Raw genomic sequence first — 21,492 nt, forward strand, 5'->3', positions numbered from 1 at the left:
CTATCTAATTTAAACTAACAATAATTCACCAAGAATTATCTATAACCCCCTTTTATCTTTATCTTCTAATTCAAAATTAACTATTTCAGTTACGGTTTTGGTTATTTTGTGCACCTCTACTCAGGGTTCAATCCTTTATGTTAAAATAAAAGATTTCATTAAAAAGAAGAAGTACTAAGAAACTAGCAAAGTTAAACTATGATATATAACTTTTTCAATACGCTTGTGAGAATGTACAATTTATATAAAAAAATATCTCATAAAATCTCAAAACAATATACAGGGCAATACATGGAATTTTAAGTAGATTAAACAAAACAAAAACACAAGCAATGGCCTTCACGTAGTCTTGATTCTTATGGAACAACATTATAATATAATTTTTCTAGATTTAGTTCACAATTTAACATAGTTGCCACCACGTTTATATTAAGTTCATATCAAGCTTTTCTTATTATTCCTCTCTTTTCATCATCTTAGGAAACTATATATAATGTAGCATTCCTCAAAACAATTTTCATCTCAAAAAACAGCTTCCCTTTTTATTGCCTTCAAGTTAAAATCACTCCTCAAAAATGGCAAACAAGCAATTCATCCTCATCATCTCCATCCTCCTCCCACTAGCCTTCCTAGCGGCAACCGCCACCGCCCATGAGGCACCCGCCAAACAAGACAAGACCGCCACCGTTGTAGTGGAAGGAAAAGTCTATTGCCAGAGTTGTAAATACTTTGGATCATGGTCTCTCACCGACGCTGAGCCAATCCCGGCTGCCAAAGTTAGTGTTATATGCAAAAACCACAAGAAACGAGTTAGCTATTATAACGCGTTTGAGACCGATAAAAATGGTTACTTTTATGCAGAACTCAAAGATTTCAAGATGACCCATTATTTATTGGACCATCCTCTTCATTCTTGCCATGTGAAACTGGTGTCATCTCCTCTAGAATCATGCAATCTTTTGTCAAATGTCAACAATGGTATCAATGGGTCTCCTTTAAGATTTGAGAACAAGGTGGTGTTTGGAAAGAATTATGAAGCAGTTGTTTATGGATCTGGACCATTGGCTTTTCGTCCTACTAATTGTGATCCAGAAACCACTCACTAAACTTTATATTGTTACCAAGTGTTTAATTTCATGATTATTGTAACTTTTTTCTTATTTGAATGGATCTTGTTAGACTAAAAGTTAATTAATTTTTGCCTCATAGTCATACTATTCTAGTTTTGTTACAAACTAATTATTATTATTCTAGTAAATTATAAAAGTAACCATCTATAGAGAATTTGTTTACAATGAAACTTCTACCGTTAGCATAGTCATTTTTAAGGGTACACATATACATTTTCATCTTCTAGTAGTGGTGTTTAAAAATTATTGAAGACATGAATGAAAATTATTTTAATATTTAGTTTCGGTGTGAGTAAACTTTCAGATAGACACATAAGTAGCATATAATGTCGTTGTCCTATTTGAACTGATCAAGTGTTTTGGGTTTCAATTCCCCCGAACGTTTTATAAATAAGCGGTAACGAAATAGAAAAAACGTCAAATTTTTCCAAAATTTACACTAATTTTACACTACCGCCAGAGCGCCAAGGGGTAGCGGGCATTACCCCTTGTTATACACTAGATCCGCCCCTACCCCTCACGATTAGGTTTCTCTGTCATCCCTATTCACAAAATATCTTTAATAATCAAAACTTGAACTTCAATATTTTTGTTTGGTTTACAAATCAAATAGAGTGAGATTGATTATTGACACACTTATCTAAAATAATTAGAGAGAATGCACGCTATATATGATGGAGTGGTCAATTTCACTACAATAATTAAAATTAAACAAAGTTCAAATAATGAAAAAACATAAGACGAAACTTTCGGTTATTAGGAGGTTAAAAAGCTGCTACATTGAAGGGAATGAGGTAGTCAGTTTAGGTTAGAATGATGGAGGTCTAAATTACAAACTTTCATGTCATAACCAATATATCATATCGTCTTTATATCACGTATTCACGTAATAATATCACGTGGAACTTACTTTTTTAAGAGAATAGATATAGATATATTTAATTAATAGCCCAACTCCATTAAATTTCAATCCATTAAATTGGTAGTTGGGTTAATACCTTGTGTTAAATTTGTCTTAACATATACTATGAATTTACAAATTCGTCTATCTAAAATGCATTATATCGTAGCATAGATGTAGATAAATAAATTATTTTAAGAAAATATAATATTTTTTTGAACGGCTAATGCAGCCGGCTTCAAAGACAACCACTAACTCCCTCAGGGTAAGAACAAGTTCTTAAACCCTGTCCCAAATTCAAATATTTCCTATTAATACTTATTCTCATTATATACATATTACACTTAGTAAGGATCGAACTTTAAATAAATATTTGACTCTCATTTAGATAAGTTACTTTTATTAACAGTTAAATTTACTTGTTGAAACTATTTATTCCAAATAAGAATCGCAATGCGAATCAGAAACCATTTCTGATTGATTTTTTTTTTTTTAACGGTTAATTTGAATCTTTGACTGGCCACTAGAGTATCATTATGCTACCAGCGGAACCACCCGATTATATCCACTTCCACTAGGCCATAATGTCAATACACCAATTCAGAAAATTTATTAGGAAACCCCCTTATGGGAATCTAACCCAAGACTTAATGATCACTGATTCTTATTCTACCTTAAAAATTATAATTACATGGTAACATTTATGATTGATGAACGTGCGCATTATATTGTCTACGTATTTGATTTTAATTTTGGCAAAAAATTGAATTTATATCAATTAAAAATCTGTAAGACATTAAAATGACAATTGAGTGAATTTTTTTTTTTTTTTTTTTAAAGGAAAACTTCATTAAAAAACGACCATCCCGAAAACCCGGGAGGCCAACCCAACCAAACTATACAAATTTACACCACTCCGCCCATGAAAAATCTATACATTTGGATCTATTTTTATACCACATGTACCCTAACGATTTAATCGAACAAAAAACCTCTTCCGGATTGGGCTTTTTATCATTAAACACCATATCGTTCCTCGCTTTCCAAACCAACCAACACGCTATCAAAACAATGCCTTGATACGCCAACTTTTTCTTACCAGTCAACCCACAAAAACGATGAGCATGTAAAACGTCTTTGACCGAGAAAGCCACGAGGGGAGGGACCTTACACCATAAGCTGACCTTTGTCCAAATCACGGACGCAAAGCCACAAGCAGTGAACAGGTGGGATGCCGTCTCGTCCCCAAACTCACATAGCGGACATATAACTTCCCCGACCTGGACGTTTCTTTTTACAAGCTCGACCCTAGTTGGCAATCTCTCCAACACTGCCCTCCATGCAAAAATATTGCATTTGAGAGGAATCCATCGACAATTGAGTGAATGGAATACAATAAATGCTTTTCAGTAATTGAAATGAATATATCTTTAATTGGTGATTAAGCCATTTAGAAGCTTTTTTCCCCATTATTTTTCATATTATTGTCTACATGTTACAACTAATCATACATACTCACCAAACTTTTTTAATAAATAAATATATTACCTTTCCCAGAATAAAATACGAACAATAATGGATGCATGAAGTATTAGATATGATTCTATTTTTTCGTTTCAGATTCGACCTTACAATATATAAATATAAATTAGTGCCACTCACGTCTTCAATAATTTAAACACCTATAGAATAAGTCTTCTTTCATAAATCATGTTATTGTTTGATAAAAAGGAAACGTTACCGTTATCTTAAAACATGGAAATTAGATTTGATTTGATTTTAAATTCAATCCCAAAACTTACATAGTAGCCACCACGTCTCTCAATCCAAAATCCACTTAAAAAAAAAAAAAAAAAAAAAAAAAAAAAAAAAAAAAAAAATCCTTAATCATGTCAACAAACTATATAAACCCCAACATTGTTCATCCCACAAACAACTTTCATTGTCTTCAAGTATCCAAAAACACTAATAACAAAAATGGCAAACAATCAATTCATCACAGTCATCTCCATCCTCCTCCCACTAGTCTTCCTAGCGGCGGCTGCCACCGCCACGGCCCATGAAAGGCCCGCTAAACAAGACAAAACCGCCACCGTTGTGGTGGAAGGAAAAGTTTATTGCCAGAGTTGTAAATACTTCGGATCATGGTCTCTCACCGATGCTGAGCCAATCCCAGCTGCCAAAGTTAGTGTTATCTGCAAAAACCACAAGAAACGAGTTAGCTATTATAACGCATTTGAGACCGATAAAAATGGGTACTTTTATGCCGAACTCAAAGATTTCAAGATGACCCATTATTTATTGGACCATCCTCTTCATTCTTGCCATGTGAAACTGGTGTCGTCTCCTTTACAAACGTGCAATCTTTTGTCGAACGTCAACAATGGTATCAATGGGTCTCCTTTAAGATTTGAGAACAAGGTGGTGTTTGGAAAGAATTACGAAGCAGTCGTTTATGGTTCTGGACCACTGGCTTTCCGTCCTACTAATTGTGATCCAGAAATCACTCACTAAACTTTATATTGTCGTCTTCGAGTTAATTTTCTTATGCTATCCTCGGTGTATTAACGTTTTTTAATGGCGTTTAGTGTTCGACGATTTTCAATATTTAGGGTATTAAGAAATAACAACCATTTTTTACTCGTAAATAGAGTGAATTTCAAAGATTGTCCTTTATCTTTGTACCCATTTTCAAGCGTTGTCCTTTATGTTCAAACTTGACGAGTTTTGTCCTTAATGTTTTCATATCATACACGTTTTGTCCTTTAGGCCTAACACAGTTAGTTTTTTCAGTTAAATTTGGTCATGTGTTTTGCACATGAGGGCATTTTTATCAATTCAAAGGTTGTAGAAGCTTTGAGCTGCAACTCTACCGTTGAACTTACCTTTGAATTGACAAAAATGCCCTCATGTAGTCATGTGCAAAGCATATGACCAAATTTAACTGAAAAAACTAACTGAGTTAGGCCTAAAGGACAAACCGTGTATTATATGAAAACATAAAGGACAAAACTCGTCAATTTTGAACATAAAGGACAACGACTGAAAATGGATATAAAGATAAACGACAATCATTGAAATTCACTCCTCGTAAATAACAAATACTCATAAGCAAAAGCAGATTGACCAAACACTTAAAGTGTAAGGGATTATAGCAGTATAGCACTTACGAAACAGATCTTTAGAAGTCCAATGGCATTGCAAACATCTTATTTATATCATCCATGGCCGCCTTTGTGCAAACGGTTTGCTCAAACAAATCGTTATCGTTTCTCGAAGACGAACTACTCGGTTTGCAAATCTTTTCTTGAACATGATCGCTTTCATCATCCGGAAGTATCAAAAACGAACTGCAGTTTTGTTTCTCCTCAAACGGTTTCTCCTGCTTTCTCGGTCTTCTTTTCCTTACAAACTCTATCGGTTTTCCAAACATGCTGTTAATGTCATCCATAGCCTCCTTTAAGTTTACAGTGGGTTCCACTAAACCATGGTGGCACACGTTTTCCACCTTCGGCTCGTCTGATATGGTGGACCCTACAAACCGATACACAACTGTATCTTCTCTAAATTTCGCCGGTAAGACCCTGCCTGATTCTGAATCTTTCGAACATTCTAGAGAAACATCCTTAGGATGTTGAAAACCAAACGTCCCTTTTGTAATATTCGAACCCGTTTTGTGGTCAAAGTTCTCTTTCTTACGATCCTTATTCTCCTCTTCATCATCATCATCGCCATCACAGTATATCTGAAACGGTTCCTCCACGGGTTGGTTTTTATTTGACGGGTCAACCCTGCCATCCGAGTCATTATCGTTAAACACCACGAAATCATTTGCTTTGCTTTTATTTGAATCGAACTTTCGATTTTCGTTTGATGGGTCAACCCTGCCATCTGAGTCATTATCGTTAAACACCACGAAATCATTTGCTTTGCTTTTATTGGAATCGAACTTTCGATTTTCGTTTGACGGGTCAACCCTGCCATCTGAGTCATTATCGTTAAACACCATGAAGTCATTTGCTTTGGTTTTGTTCGAATTGTGTTTTTGAAACGGTTCTGGGCCTAAAGGAGCCCGAAACATGCTGTTTATCGCATCCATGGCTTCTTTAGTGTTGATAGTGGGCTCCACGAGCCCGTGATGGCGTGCATCTTCAGCTTTGGATTTTCCAACAATGGCAGTCTTTGTAAATCTGACCACAACCGTGTTTTCACCAGCAGGTTCATCTAGTTTACCTCCACTGCTTTGTGAAATTACTTTTTCGTCCTCTACCTTTAGCGGTTTAAGGTACGTTGAAGGTACCTTATCCTTCAGTAAGCTTTTCACTGAAGGATTTCCAGTACTTCGCCCTTCACACCGCTGCATGACATCAGCGTATAGTTAGATAACAAAGGGCATTTTGGACATCGAGTACAAACAAACTGTAAACTTACGAAACTACCTGAGTCCTTTTGTTTTTGTACTTCTCCAATCTAAGAAGAAACTGATCAAATGATTTTTGAAGCTCGTCTGCTGGCTCTGCAAGACTGTCGTTTGGATGTGTGTTATAAAAGCGATTATCATATAATTAGATTTAAATCGTCAACTGTTACAAAGCGCTGGGTTTTAAAAAGCGCGCCTGAGGCGCGAGGCGCACTAAGGCGCAGCCTCTAGGGCTTCTTCGCTCAGCGCCTTGTGTAATTACAAGAAGCGCCCAAAAAGCGCAAATTTTAGGGTTTTTTTGGGGGCTTTTTGGCCTGAGGCGCGCGCCTCATGTATCTGAGGCGTTTTACTGCAGAAAAATGTTGTATCTTGGGTTTTTTTACTTGTACATGTAAGTAAAATGGTATAAAAGCCTTATTTATAGCTATATTTTGGTTAAAGGAAGCTAAAAACCTATGGGATATGTATGGGATATATAAAAAAAATTATATAAACATCTAGCGCCTCGGGTACGAAAAGCCCACCGCTTTTGCGCTTTGCGCCTCAATTTTAGACCTCGTCGCTTTTGTGCGCCTCTCGCTTTTTAAAACCAAGACAAAGCGTGCTGCAAAAGATAGTGTTTAGACATGCCTGAATTGTACTAATTAATTCTGGTTATACAAAAACACATTAGATAAAACAAGGGTATACTATGTAATTTAATATTTTAATCTACCCTTTCGATAATCAGTTACTAGTACCAAAATATAACTCAAAATCAATTACTTGACCACTAAATTACCAGATAATGAAGTTATAAAAACTTACTTTTGGACCCCTAAATGGTACATGTTCTCAGCCTCAGCAAACTTCTTAATCTTCTCATAATAAAGAGCATAAGCCTGGTAAAACAGTGACCGTTTGTTCCCAATATGACTCTCCTTCATATGCTCCAGAACAGCCCCAGGATCATCAACAAAATCCAACTTCATGTACACAACAAAAAACATAAATCACAAACCTTTTAAACCCTAAATAACAATTGATGTTATTCAAGAAACGTAGTTAAGTAGTTAATGCAGTAAAATATCGGATATCGGTCAAGAACTGATATTCGAAATATAGGTTACCGCAGTGGGATATCGGTAATTTTAATATCATGCAGAATTTATATATATATATATAGCAATTTAACACTAACAATTACCATTAACAAATTAACCGTTTGCAACTTGCAAAACACTAACAGTCGTAGCCAGTATTGCAGAAAGCGGCCTAGGCGGCCGATTAATCGGCGCCTAGGCGCTAGGCGGCCACTTACTGCCTAATTTTGAGCTAGTCGGTCAATTAATCGGCCATGGTCAAAGGCGGTACCTAGGCGGTCCTAGGCGGTCCTAGGCGGTCAAAAATCGGATTAATCGGACTATATTAATCAGTCAAAATCGGTCCTAGGCGGTCAAAATTGGTCAAAATCGGTCAAAATCGAACCATACTATCTGAAACTTGAAGTATTTATGTGAATTTTGAAGTATTATTTTTATATTATTGGGTATATATATATAATTTTGAAAAAATACATATAAAAATCCCATTCCGATTAATCCCGATTAATCCCTAGGCGGTACCTCACCGCCCGACTAGCGCCTAGCGCCTTCTACAACATTGGTCGTAGCAAGTAGGAACTGATTAAGACTTAAAACACTAACAATTAACAATTAAGGCTTAAAAGTTAAAACACTAATAGCAGCAATAAGAAGAAAGGCGAATGGTGAAACTAGGAAGAAAGGTACTAATATCGGGGTAATTGGTGATATATCAGTCAATATCGCCGATAATATCGATACCGATATTCTGACGAATGTTTTGCACGATATTTACCAGGGGACCGATAACCGATATATCGCGATATTAACACCATAGAAACATACAATCACAAAAACCCTCAATATAAATAACACAATTAGAATAAACCCTAACTTGCAAACTTCTACATTCACTTAAATCCATTTTCTATACGAATTAAAATCTTAAAAAAATACCAGTTTCATCCAAACGCGAAGGTATCGAATATCATTGCGGTAACGGAGATCTGTTTGGAAAGTTTGGACGCATTTTTGGAGAAAGCGAGGGAGTTTCTGTTTGAGTAGCTGAGGGGGTAATGAAGTTGTCATCTGCTTGATTCCACTGTAAGAAATATATTGGATGAATTAATAGAATCATGTGTTGGTTTAAATTTGAAAAGTGTAGAACGAATAGATTTACCCGAGCCATGGGAGAAGAGGATCTGGGCCAGTGTAGGTTTTGATGTCGGAAATTAATGAGGAGAAGAATTTGTCGCTGGTGGTTGTGGAGTTGTTATTCGCCATTGTTGAGCCCTGAAGCGGTGTGTGTGTGTGTGTGTGTGTGAGGGAAGAAGGAGACCTACAACATTTGAATTTGGGCGATTGATTGTGTTACTGTTATGTTGTGCGTTTCTGCTTTTTGTAAGTTTGGTCCCTGTATTTTAAGAAATTGCAAATTTAGTTTGCAGTTTTTTGATATATTTGTGATGTTTTTGGAAGAGAGTAAACTCGCAAAATGATAACTGAGCTTTGGTCACTTTTGTCAAATTAGTCCAAAACTTAAATATTCTGAATTTGGGTCCCTATGGTATCAATTTTGTTATCATTTTCATCCAAAATCAAAATCTAGTCGGATTTTTCAGTTAACATCCAGCTTTCGGTCTTTTTCTTCCCTTTTAATGAAGAGAAAATGGTCTTTTAACGTTTTATTATAACAAATTAAAAAAAAATCTGACCAATTTTCCCTTCATTAAAAGGAAGGAAAAAACAAAAAAATCTAGATGTTAAATGAAAAATCTAACTAGAATTTGCTTTTGGATGAAAACGGCAACAAAATTGAAATCACATGGATCCAGATTCAAAAGGTTTGAGTTAAGGATTAAAATAACAAAAGTAACTAAACCTCAGGGACCATTTTCACATTTTACTCCTTTGGAAAATAAAGTAGCCAAATTTAGTGAAAAAAATGCATATGATTTTTTTTCACCAATTTGAATACGAATGATAAAATATTAAAAGTTGATTTCTTTATATTCTAATTATCTAAGAGTTCTCGTCTGAACTTTATTCTGTCTTATGTTTATTGGTAGTGGACAAATAGGTAAATTAAATTTCGTTACCTTTCTTTTTTTTTTATAAAAACATGGATTATTAAATACCTCTATGGCTCTATATCTTTTACCTGACTGCTGGTTCTTGAAATCTTGGGTGGTAATTCCTCCAGGCCTAACTTCACTTCACTATTGGGCTTAAAGAGAATGGGAGTGGGCTCAGTGAGTCCAGAAGGGAAGCTGCAGACAGGGCTCAAGATGCAAGAGTTGAAACGGACCTTTGATTGGGCTGGAAGATTTGTCAAATTATCAGAGAAGTACCTACTAAAAGACCAAATTATTTCATGTTATAAAGGATATGTTTTTTTTTTTAACGGCGACTTTCTTGTGTTAGGCCACCGCAATCTTCAAATTGGAGAGTCTCGTTGTCCCACTCTAGCCAGACTATATTGTCTTAATCGGGCTCACGTTGGCTTCAGAGTTTAGCTTAGGCGTTCCCCCGGGAAACAATACCGCTGACTACTACTTGACAGACGATGTGGACAAGAGTTGAACACTCTCTGACGTAACACACGATGGGACGAAAACCCAGATGGGCTCAGGATATAACCTGGCACCTCTGCGACTGCTAGGAGGCTAGACTCTTTATCAATAAAGGCTATGTTTTTAGTTCAGTCTTTTTCTCCACGTTTTCAAATAAGTGGTTTACTGTGCTAACCATGGTTACAAAATTTAATATTATAAATAGTAATCTAATTTTTTTATACTGAAAAACAATTTAGATGCTTTTGAACTCATCTCATTTAACTCGTTTCCTTTCAAACTATTTTTTCTTCGTTTGACAAACGCATCCGATGTCGATGGTAGGGACACGACAACGCACTGTTTACGAGGTGTGGTACTTCTAAATCAGAGCCTAACTTTTGATTGGTACTAGAGAATTTGTGGTTTGCCAACGTTGTGGAATGTGAGCAATGTGCAACAATTTGGGTCAAGAAATATTTGATTACTTGCACCAAGAGTGAGAATAAGATGTTTCTAGAGATAGGGACCCCATGATGCATACAAGAAATTAAAGGGCTTTGTTCACCAAATGTACGAAGTTGGTTAAATTTAACATTACATTCTTTTTGATATGATATTTAAAGAGGTTAATCAACTATTATAAGTCACTCAAATATGTACATCAAATTTACTAAAAAAACATACTTTATAATATTAAAACTTTTGAGAAAACAATACCCTCTATCTATTGCGTTTTCTACCAAGGGGCCTCAACCCAGTGGTACCAAGATTTTAATAAAAAAGTGTCTCTTCCTAATTGGCGGAAAATCATGGCCGGCCCTGAGGGTGGGTGGGGAGGATCACCGACCAGGGACCGATATTTCGAAGGACACATTATTTAAAAAAAATCTGATATTTATATGTAAAAAAAGTAAACTAATAGGGTATACCCATATAAACACCTATATAGACACACTTACAAAACTATTTTTCTGGTTTGCATTAGTTATTAGCCCATCGTCATTAGGTTTAGATCGCCTAATACCTATTGCGTTAAGGTCTAAGGGCACGTTTTTTTGAGTTCGAACAAGGTACACAAATTCTCGAGGCCGGCCCCGCGGAAAACAATATGTAGATTTAAAGGTAGGATTATAGTGTGAGTGAGTGAATTAGTCGTTCTAAAAAATCTATTATGTTTAATGTTTATGAAGTAAAATAAAATTAAATTAAATGAGTAAAAAAATTGAAGAAAACTATTTCGTATGTTTTTTTTTTTTTTTTTTTTTTTTTTTTGTAAATTAATGGTTGTGATACTTGGATGGTTATGAAAAAAAGAAGAAAATGTCATGAGAAAAAGAAGAAAATGTCTATTCGGAATTGACTGAAATTCTTATAATGTTACGCTTCCTATTTTAATACTAGTGATTGGATTTTTTAACGATAAAATATTTGTTGTCCTATGATTCGTGGATCAATTAGTGGACCCACATTTTAATATAGTATTATGACAAAAATCAAAGTAATCTCTTTTTTAATTGGAGGCATCAAAATTTCTTGTTTACAATGAGAAGACATACCTAACATGGAAGGAGTAGGACCTTAATGAATATCAAATATTTATTCTAAAATCATTGTCCTTTCTACATTAATATCAATATCAAATATTTATTCCTAAGTGACGACGCTTGGGACCCTAATCGCTTACCAACTCTTTGGTGATTAAGATATAAAACTAAACGAGAAAATTGAAAATTCTATACGGACAAGCTTTTATTTGTAACCAAACACGAATAATTTAAAAAAAAAAAAACTTATGACTGCTTTCTATTGGACCATGCGAGTTTCATGGATGTGGAAAAGGGCTTGATCTAAATGTACCTAGTAGTGTTAAACGGGTCGTGTTTGTGAGTTGACGGGTTTAACCTAACCCGAACCTGAAAATTTTAGAGAAACCCATTAGCTTCAAGCCCTAAGCCCATTAGCCTGCTCCAGTCCAAGCCAAGTTCACTTGCTACAAGCCCATGACTCCAGCCCGATGGCAACACAATCTAATTATCCCATCAATATGTGTTACCTCAAAACTAAAATAAAACAAGGATATAAAACATATTAAACTATATAAAACATATAAAACTGAACTACACATTATTATTTTTATTTTTAATGAACACAAAAGTATGGGGACTATCGAAGTCTAGCTCCCCTACAACACTCAAAAATTGTAATGCCTTTCTTGACATTTTTGGTTTTGAAACTTTTAAAGAAAATGAATATGTGTATTCAAACATCACAATTTAATAAAGAAAATCTTAATAAAAATAAAATTAAAATTAAAAAATTACATTAGTTGGCTGGTGAGATTTAAGACTGTAAGAGGCATGTGTCATGTGAGGCATATATAAGAATGAGATAAACAATAGCTTTTGGGAAGTAAATAAATTATTGGGGCATTATTACATATAGCATAGCATAATTAATTTTTTTAAGGGCAAATTTGGATCACTAACTGACCACTCCATCTCCACTAGACATAATGTTTATACAACAATTCAGGAGAAAACCCAATAAATATGGAAAAACCCCTCTTGTGGGAATCATGCCCAGGATTAATTGGTCATAAAGACTTATCCCACATCAAGATGCCACTAGGATATAAAGCCATGAACATTACATATAGCATAATATATTCTTTTCTACGTACGTCCTTAGATTAAATAATTAATTAAACTATAAAATAATACAGTGTATCTGGTTGGACTACATGTTGACTTTTTAAGGGTCTATTTCTTAAATTGCTATCCCCTTAATTAATTTATACCATATTCAAATCGGATATTATTAGATCTTAAGCTGTTGGCCTCATCCGAATGTATTTTTCATCCTAGCTAAATCATTTTTTAAGTAATTTTTGTTGGATATATTAAACATGTTATATCCACAATTGATTCGTAATTAACTTCTAACTATTATAAATTTTTTAACCATTTAAAGATGTTTACAAAAAAATATGATAACTTCCTAAACCTATGTACTAACGGCCAAAAACTCTTATTCGTATTTTTTTAACAGCTTAAATTATATCAAATTTGTCTTTTACAAGGCTCGAAACCTTGATCTCAAGGAAAGCACACCACGTTAACACCTAACTCCAATAACTTTGTCAATTAAACGCAACCCCCACCCAAAACCCTGATTGAAATGGTTAATAACCGGCTAAAAACCATAAATAACTTGCAGGAAAAATGATTCTTTGACATTGACCAGGCAGCAACCAGTTTGGCTAGACACATTTAAAATATTTTAATTAATAAACTATATATAAATATTAGTGACACATGTTTAAAGTTTTTAAAAGGGAGCAGTTGTGAGTAAATTAATATTCTAGGAGTGAAGAATATTTGTAGAAATTCGAATTTTAATTATACTTAATATTTCATAATTGATAGTTGATTCCAAGCCATGCAAGATGCACATGACATGTATTATATTATATCAAGAAAATCGGTGAATAAAACAAACACATTGACAGGCATCCTTCCTTTGATCCATCCAAATATAAAGCTTTGTTACTCGGTTTATGGTATGTTCTTAAAGAAATACACATTATTTTTTATTAAAGAAATCTTAAAAGTTAATAATATAACATCTTGCGTTTGATTGATAGAGTGAAAGCTTCCTAAAATGTAACTCATCCTTAGATCACCTCATCCAAACACATTTAACACTAAGGTAGTGTTTGATATGCAGAAATAAGAGACGGAATGTAATGGTCTATTACGAGAGGATAAAAAAATATGTCTGGTTGATAAGATAATAGAATTAGAGTTCTTGTAACATCTAACCAATGAATTGCAATATGTTCTTGAAGAAGAAAAAAAAACATTATTTTTATGAAAGAACTGTTAAAAAAGTCAAAAATTACAATTTAGTGAAAAGAGATTCTTGATTGAGGACAGATAAAGTTAATTAAGTGGTGATCCTACAGATTTAAATGTTTAATATAATTTAAATCTATATTTTATTTTATACATGCATTTAAAACGTTTTATAATTAACAAATGCAACTTTTGTGGGCCGCTAACTTATGACCAAGTATCTTAGACATCTTTTGATATAAAAAAACGCTAGGACAAAAATTGTAAATTCAATTAATCTATTTAATGTCCAGTATAGTGTGTGTATGTATATATGTTTCACGTAAGTACTAATTATACAACTGAAAATGACATTAATATCATTAAAAGGGAAAAAAATGTTACTAACCTTAAAGCTTTTAAAGGTTATCAATGGTGGGTGAATCAAATGAAGAACTTGATGGAGATAGTGTGAGTTCGTGTGGATCGGTTAGGGTTTGGAAAGTAAGTTATGTTGTTTGGACTAATTGGGCACGGTTTTATATTAAGTGAGTCTAAAAATATGAAAAAGAAACTACAAAAGTCGTAGTTTTAAGCTTAAAACGCGCTTAGGTGTGTATTTTTGTTTATTTTTTGTTAGCTTTGTTGGATGCTTGATAGTATGGGGGTGTTAGGGTTAGCTTATTTGAGTGAAAAAGGACTTTTCGTGAAAAAAAAACTTATTAATTTATGACTTTTTGAAAAAGACTTTTTAAAAAAGTGTTTGGGTTAGCTTATGAGCCAATAAGTAGTTTTAAAAGGTGTTTGGTTTAACTTATTCATGTAAAATGACCAAAAAGGACATCCTTTAAAAAGTGTTTGATTTAGCTTATTTAATTTTTTTTCTCTCTTGCATATTAAAAAAACAACTTCATGAAACATATAACATAAAATTTGTTTACATATTTTATAATTTCCTAATTAGAACATAATAATATTACATTCAGATTGCTAAAAAACACAAAAAATGCACAAGAATAACAAACTAATGTCATACTATGTCCTTCTTCGTGATTCCATTATATCTTGCGCAATCATATCTCTTATCGCTGCCATATACATACAATCATTCTTCCAATAACACATAATATTAAGGTTAGAAATAGCACATAATGTCAAACGATAGCAAATAGTGTCAAACAATAACACATAATGTAAAACGACTAATCATTCTTCCATGAGAGACTTAAGGAGGCTCCTCTTTGCTTGATGAGTTGTTGGATACATAAACGCTTCACGATTTGGATTTTTGATTAAAACACGCAAAGCACGTGTATAGTCTTGAGAATCTTCTTCGAATCCGGGAAAAGTGATGACAATGTTCATGCAATCGGCAATTGTTGGGGAGGCATTATTTGGTGGAAAAGTTTGGGTGCTTTTTGTTGATAAGGCATCTAATACAACATCTAGCTTTTCTTCGAAAGATGAAGTTTTGCTCTTGGTTGACCGTTTGTGAGAAACATCCTTAGATTTCTTCCTTTTATTCGAACTACTTTCGACGAAAGGAGGAAACAAAGGCTCGTCATCACCTAAACTTTTTTCATCACTATCTCCTTTGCCCTCTATGTTTTCAGTTTGAACATCATTTTGAAATTGTATCGGAGTCATAGCATTGTCTCCTACAGCAACCGAATCCCGAAACAAAGTAGCATAATCTTTCTCGAAGATCTCCAAATTTGCACCCCTAAATTTGGCATAGTTAGGATCTACCTACAACAAAACACAAATACGTCTAACATTATGTCTTTGATTATAAGTTTATTAGATGGTAAAAGTAGAGCATACCTTTAATTTCTCATCCCACCACTCGGGCGATGCATCGATGAAGCTTCTCGTCCCACCAATCCCAGTTTCAAGCCTCATCAACCGGTCATAAAGCTTCCATTCTTTTTTCATGCTGTCCCATTTGTTTGTTACTTGCTTTTTTTTCAAAGGTTTTGCCTGTTTTCTCGTACATAGTGTTTATTATATTCGCCCACCCAACCTTACTAAAGCTTGTACCAGGTCTGTTCCCTCTTCTATATTCAAGCATGCATGCATCGACAAACTGCTTGAACGTAAAATCATCCCACAATACTCTCGATTTATTCTTGTTAGATGATGTTTCACAGCCAACGACTTTTTGGCGGTTGTCATCCATTTACACTAACTAACTGCTGGATATTCTTACTCTGCTGGTAACAAGAACAAGGCAGTTATCTGGGAGGAAAACACTTTGTACGACTACTTGCTGGTAACAAGAACAAGGCAGTAATCTATTTATTTTTATATTTTTACATTAAATCATGTTTTACTCATATGGTTAAATACATAGTTAATTGTACTCTTTTTAAGCAAGTTGAGAATAAGAGACTAATTAATGAGACAGACAGACAGACCTCAACTTGCACGGCTGTACTTATAAATTACTCGATTTGGGTATGATTTTATATCTCTAAGCGACCAAACAGATCAGAAATATCGCATAAAAAGAAACGGGACAAACTCCGCCTAATGTAGTAGTGTTCGTCTTTAATATTTTTTTGTTTAATGCTTTGCTAAGTTGGTATAATGTTACGCCCTAATTCGTATTTGTCAAAAGTCGCAGCGGAAACACGTACCATAAAATTTCTTTCACTATAAATACCTCAACTTATTTAAGATTTAACTTTAACACAGTTCTTTCTCATAAATCCGTCATCCTCTTATTTACTAGTTAAAAACATAGCTTATGTTTACTACATTATGTACATCAACGTTTCCGTACAATCTCTCTAGTGACTCGATCTTCGATCTCCAATCCTTGGATATCCTCATGACTGGTACTACCTGCGCTCACCACATAAAATTTCACATCATTAGTACGCGTTATAAACATACAAGGTTTGTTCACGTTTACTTCTCGTTTCGTTAACTCTTTACATCCCAGCTTTCCCGTCCTGATCATATGATCCGTAGTGAGACTTCTTTGGTATTCCTGCGTTACACTTCATTCACCAAGCACGCAACTATTACCGTTAGTACTCAATTTCATTAGATGCATGCGTACATACCTTTCATACAAACTGATACATACCTTTACGGTCACAAATAGCAACTGTCCTACATACGAACCTGCATACATATGTACGTACCTACGTACGTGCATACCTAATTACATCCATTCCTACCTACCTACATACATACCTACATTCATACATACATACATACATACATACATACATACATGCATACATATATACATACATACATACATACTTATTACATGCCTTCACACAAACCTACATACGTGCATACCTTCGTGTATGGATCCCCTCGTGAGCCCATATTCATCTAAACGCATACATACGTTCTACCTACCTACACACCAACATACATACATTTAAACGCAAAAGACATTCATACGTATATACCTTTCTTACATCTTTACATCCACGCATATGCTTATGCCTATCTTTATGCATACGTACATGCACCTCTACATACATACATACCCTTCCTACATCGTTACGTACATGCATACACTCGTACATATCTTTATACATGCATACACTCGTACATATCTTTATACATGCATACATACACATCTACATACGTACATACTTTAACAAACACGTACTAGATCACGCGTACCTCTTACATAATCATACATCACTAACATGGGTCTTAGACTTAGCTTTATAGCCCATAAACATCTAAGGAACCATCAAAATCATGTTTGGAAAGTCCACCGTAGTCCACGGATATCAAACCGAAGCCCACGGTACATAAATTAACTTAAATAACAAGATTTCAGCTTTTGGGACTTGGGAAGGCCGTCGCCGACGCCCCTAGGGCCGTCGGCGACGGGCCTTGCATTTACCCGTAGCCCAAAAACCCGTAGACAGGTAATTAACCCGTCAGCACAAAAACTGGTTTTCTAGAGCCCGTCGGCGACACCCCCATGCCCGTCGGCGACGCCCTCTAGATTTTGCATTTTTCTGCAGCTCCGTTTCGTCGTCCGTACGCACTAAAACGCGCATAACTTTTGAACCGTTTACCCGTTTAACCTCCCGTTTCTTCCTACATGCTTGTAAATTCATATTCTATCATATGAACTTAAAATCCCACATCCGGATTAAGGAAATTCTTATCTTACGATCTATTGACTTATTGTCATTTCCTAATTATTTGACCCGTTATGGGTATTTGCGCATTAATTGATCTAAGACTAGCAAAACCATACTTTCCACTTCCATACTTGTCCAAAACATTACACTAATCGTATAACTTGTTTCTAAACCACTTATTAAAATCGTTTACCCAAAATACCCATCAAGGGCATTTTGGTCAACTTAATCCCATCCTTTACGACATAAGACTACGACACATATTTGACCTCAACCATCATGTTTAATTAATCAAAACGCCATATCACCTAACCGAACATAAGAAGTGATTACAGAATCACTTACCTTATACGTCCGTGCTCGTATCCGATTCCTCGCCTTTTCTTGACCCGTTATCCTTTCATGCTTGAGTCCGTCACGACGTGATTCCTATACTTTCATTTCATCGAAACCACGCTCATATTAGCATACTCATTTGTACATGTAACAATCATATCATTCGCATAATTCATACTTAACTTTCCATAGTCATTACTATCAAACATTAAAACATCTAATCAACTTCATATCCTTTCCAACACACATAATTCATCGGGTAATCCAAATTAACACATATTTACCTATTCTTACCAACAACGATTTTCGCTAACATGCATACGACATAATTTGTCAACCACGATATTTAATATCTTCGAAATCCAAATTCATTATCACACATAACACATAATTAATGCCCACATACTCATATCTTCATAACGCTACATTTGACAACCATGTCTTATAAAAATCAAATTAGCATAATCCTAGCATCATCCTTGGTTAGTGAGGTTATATGCTATGTATATTTAGTACATGTTCACTTTTAACCGTAATTAAGGGACTAGTAGACCACATAGCAACCTCACCCGTTCAAACACAATGTACAAGCTCCTAATGCATAAATTTGACCAACATATACCTTCAACCCGAATTCATGTACGAATTCCATCTAAGGCACATTTTTCAAGTTAGTAAACTACTACTTTCATCACAATCGCTTTTTATACATATAAACTTACAACTTGCATACAATTTCACTTTCTAACTTCATCTAGCAATTTCATCGAACACTTGGCGTGCGCACTAACATTTAAGCACATTGTACAAGCAATTTAAGCATATTCTCCCCACATTCACCTCATGAATCCTTTTATTCAAACAAGATCACATTTTCAACTTCATCATATTACTATCAAAACCTAATACGTAACACATGCATCAACATAATCAAAATAATCCATATACACATGCTCATCATAATCATTATCATACTCATAAACATGGGTTTCATTCTAAATCACTAGATAACTAAAATTTAACCAAGATTCAGCTTAAACATGATAACATAGCAAGATTTCATCCTGATTTAGATCAAACCCACGAATTTAACAAAACCCACTCCTTGGTTGTTCATCAAAACTGAAAATTAAGACTTACCTTGGCTAGAACTTGCTTAGATAATCACTATTTCGACTCATGCAAGTTCGAATTCAGCCCAATTCGCATCCAATTTCGTTGATTAGGGTTCATGAGGGGTTTCCCCCTTTCTTTCTCTTCTCTGATCGAACACACACACGCCCAGGTGTGTGTGTTTGGGGGTTTTTATTTTTGTTTTATATTTAGACTTTCCCTTTATTCAAAAACCACCCCTCATGTTTGTTACTTGCTCATTATTTAACTCAATTTCATAACCTATTTGTTTTAACCAAGTTTTTAACTAGGTTTAATAACCTAGTTATTCCATTCCTTTCTTTTAAACGTGATAACATACTAATAGCTAACGAACTCGAGTTTTTGGGGTGTTACAAGTCTATCCCCCTTAAATGAGGTTTCGTCCCCGAAACCTTTCTCATTCAAACTAGACCAATTATACTCTTACCCCTTTCAGGTTGTTCATTCACTATACTTACTACAACCTAAGCGCATTCGGGACCTTGGCAAAGGTTTTATTCATGCATGAACGTAATTGTACACATCGTTCATATGCCCTCATATTAAGTAAGTTACTTTCATAATTATACTTATGTCCGACTCTTCTCCAGAGCTCTTATTAGTGTCTTTTACTTTATAATACTAGCCCTTAACACATAGCATTACTACGTTTCTTTCATCGAATTTATTCCAATTGTTTATAATTATAAATTGTACAAATCTAAGTACGCGGCTTGTTTCTAACTCCCTATTTAAGCATATCACATTCATATATTTGCTAATCAAAATAAATCGATTTACTTTATACTACTCATTCATCATGTGCCATCTTTCATTTTGTTCAAATGAACATGGCCAACAAGCCGAGCATCAGGGTTAGCATTTCTTAACGATACTTCCTTTCTCACTTCCATTTATACATACACCTATCATGTTTGACTTCTTCTTAACAAATCTATACTTCCCATGCCATACTTCCACGTAACCTTCTCATTTCCTTGACCGACTAGTAATAGTTCATCGTCCCTATATATTCAAACCTATATTAATGCTTACTTATAAAGGCATTCATTACATCCTTTTATGTTTTAAATCCGTCCCACGGATTTAAACGTAACATTCATACCCTTCATTCCTTCTATGTTTGAATCCATCTAGCGGTTTCAAACATGTCATTCTTACCTTTTCTTTCTTACATGTGTTTAACAAAAACTTAAAGTTTTACCTACCTTCAGCAACAAGGTTTTAAGGTTAGTCATCTTAGTTGTCGAATCATAATTACTTCATTTTAGTTCTATTCATATAGGAGCTTTCTTCTTTCTTACACATTCAACTACCCAAGTAAATGGGGTTCGGCATAAACGCTCTCAATGAGAGTTAAGCATACACATTCGACTACCCAAATAATTGGGTTTCGGCATAAACACTCTCAACGAGTGTTAAGCATAGATATTCCACTACCCAAATAACTGGGTTTGGCATAAGCACTCTCAACGAGAGTTAAGCATACACATTCCACTACCCAAATAACTGGGTTTGGCATAAACACTCTCAACGAGAGTTAAGCATACACATTCGACTACCCAAATAATTGGGTTTCGGCATAAACACTCTCAACGAGAGTTAAGCATAGATATTCCACTACCCAAATAACTGGGTCTTTCGCTTTTAATCATAACTTCTTCTTTCAATCCGTATAACGGATTAAGCTTCTAGCATTCATTAGAGCATTCAAAATCACCCGTTTAAAAACGGATGGTAGCTTATTCTTATTCGACTTGTTCGCTAGAACCGGTCGACTCGCATAACTTTTCATAACCTTCGTTAGCATAACCAAATCCGCAATGGATTTGCTTTTTCGCATTCGCTACAACATAGCGCCCACCTGCTACCCAGTTCTACCGGACATACCTGCAATAATTGCCACGGTCTCACGAACGTCATATGCTTCTTGCGTACTGGCCAGGTGCGCAATTCACACACTAATTTCGTGCC

At 34.8% G+C, this 21,492-nt stretch overlaps 4 protein-coding genes and 1 long non-coding RNA gene across 5 annotated transcripts; 2 read left to right on the plus strand and 3 right to left on the minus strand.

Moving 5' to 3' along the window:
- The first annotated feature begins 535 nt into the window (after nt 1–535).
- LOC110906255 (non-classical arabinogalactan protein 30) lies at nt 536–1,206 on the plus strand. Its single transcript, XM_022151450.2, has one exon. The coding sequence runs from the start codon at nt 576–578 to the stop codon at nt 1,104–1,106; it is 531 nt and encodes a 176-aa protein (XP_022007142.1). The 5' UTR covers nt 536–575; the 3' UTR covers nt 1,107–1,206.
- Nucleotides 1,207–3,918: 2,712 nt separating this feature from the next.
- On the minus strand, nt 3,919–8,869 carry LOC110904873 (probable inactive serine/threonine-protein kinase bub1). The gene is made up of 6 exons (XM_022150750.2): nt 8,693–8,869; nt 8,470–8,614; nt 7,259–7,416; nt 6,471–6,555; nt 5,202–6,388; nt 3,919–4,226 (listed from the first exon to the last, which is right to left on the minus strand). The coding sequence occupies exons 1-5, from the start codon at nt 8,794–8,796 to the stop codon at nt 5,213–5,215; spliced, it is 1,668 nt and encodes a 555-aa protein (XP_022006442.1). The 5' UTR covers nt 8,797–8,869; the 3' UTR covers nt 3,919–4,226; nt 5,202–5,212.
- On the plus strand, nt 3,983–4,671 carry LOC110904874 (non-classical arabinogalactan protein 30-like). The gene has a single exon (XM_022150751.2). It carries the CDS (start codon nt 4,009–4,011, stop codon nt 4,543–4,545), a length of 537 nt encoding a protein of 178 aa, XP_022006443.1. The 5' UTR covers nt 3,983–4,008; the 3' UTR covers nt 4,546–4,671.
- A 6,197-nt stretch (nt 8,870–15,066) lies between the features above and the next one.
- LOC110907814 lies at nt 15,067–15,860 on the minus strand. Its single transcript, XM_022152739.2, has 2 exons — nt 15,725–15,860; nt 15,067–15,649 (listed from the first exon to the last, which is right to left on the minus strand). Exons 1-2 carry the CDS (start codon nt 15,833–15,835, stop codon nt 15,107–15,109), a joined length of 654 nt encoding a protein of 217 aa, XP_022008431.1. The 5' UTR covers nt 15,836–15,860; the 3' UTR covers nt 15,067–15,106.
- Nucleotides 15,861–16,536: 676 nt separating this feature from the next.
- LOC118486770 lies at nt 16,537–18,639 on the minus strand. The gene is made up of 2 exons (XR_004879832.1): nt 18,373–18,639; nt 16,537–16,747 (listed from the first exon to the last, which is right to left on the minus strand). It is a non-coding gene; the product is annotated as an uncharacterized LOC118486770 (long non-coding RNA).
- Between the last annotated feature and the right edge of the window lie 2,853 nt (nt 18,640–21,492).

Source organism: Helianthus annuus, chromosome 14, assembly GCF_002127325.2.
Source record: "Helianthus annuus cultivar XRQ/B chromosome 14, HanXRQr2.0-SUNRISE, whole genome shotgun sequence".
Lineage (NCBI taxonomy): Eukaryota > Viridiplantae > Streptophyta > Magnoliopsida > Asterales > Asteraceae > Helianthus > Helianthus annuus.

Coding starts and splice junctions, on each gene's coding strand:
- LOC110906255 (XM_022151450.2), top strand. CDS start 576: ATGGCAAACAAGCAATTCATCCTCATCATCTCCATCCTCCTCCCACTA.
- LOC110904874 (XM_022150751.2), top strand. CDS start 4,009: ATGGCAAACAATCAATTCATCACAGTCATCTCCATCCTCCTCCCACTA.
- LOC110904873 (XM_022150750.2), bottom strand. CDS start 8,796: ATGGCGAATAACAACTCCACAACCACCAGCGACAAATTCTTCTCCTCA. Junction 6,556..7,258: donor TACCATTTAGGGGTCCAAAA/GTAAGTTTTTAT, acceptor TCCAAACGACAG/TCTTGCAGAGCCAGCAGACG. Junction 6,389..6,470: donor ACAAAAACAAAAGGACTCAG/GTAGTTTCGTAA, acceptor GATGTCATGCAG/CGGTGTGAAGGGCGAAGTAC.
- LOC110907814 (XM_022152739.2), bottom strand. CDS start 15,835: ATGAAAAAAGAATGGAAGCTTTATGACCGGTTGATGAGGCTTGAAACT. Junction 15,650..15,724: donor GGTGGGATGAGAAATTAAAG/GTATGCTCTACT, acceptor GTTTTGTTGTAG/GTAGATCCTAACTATGCCAA.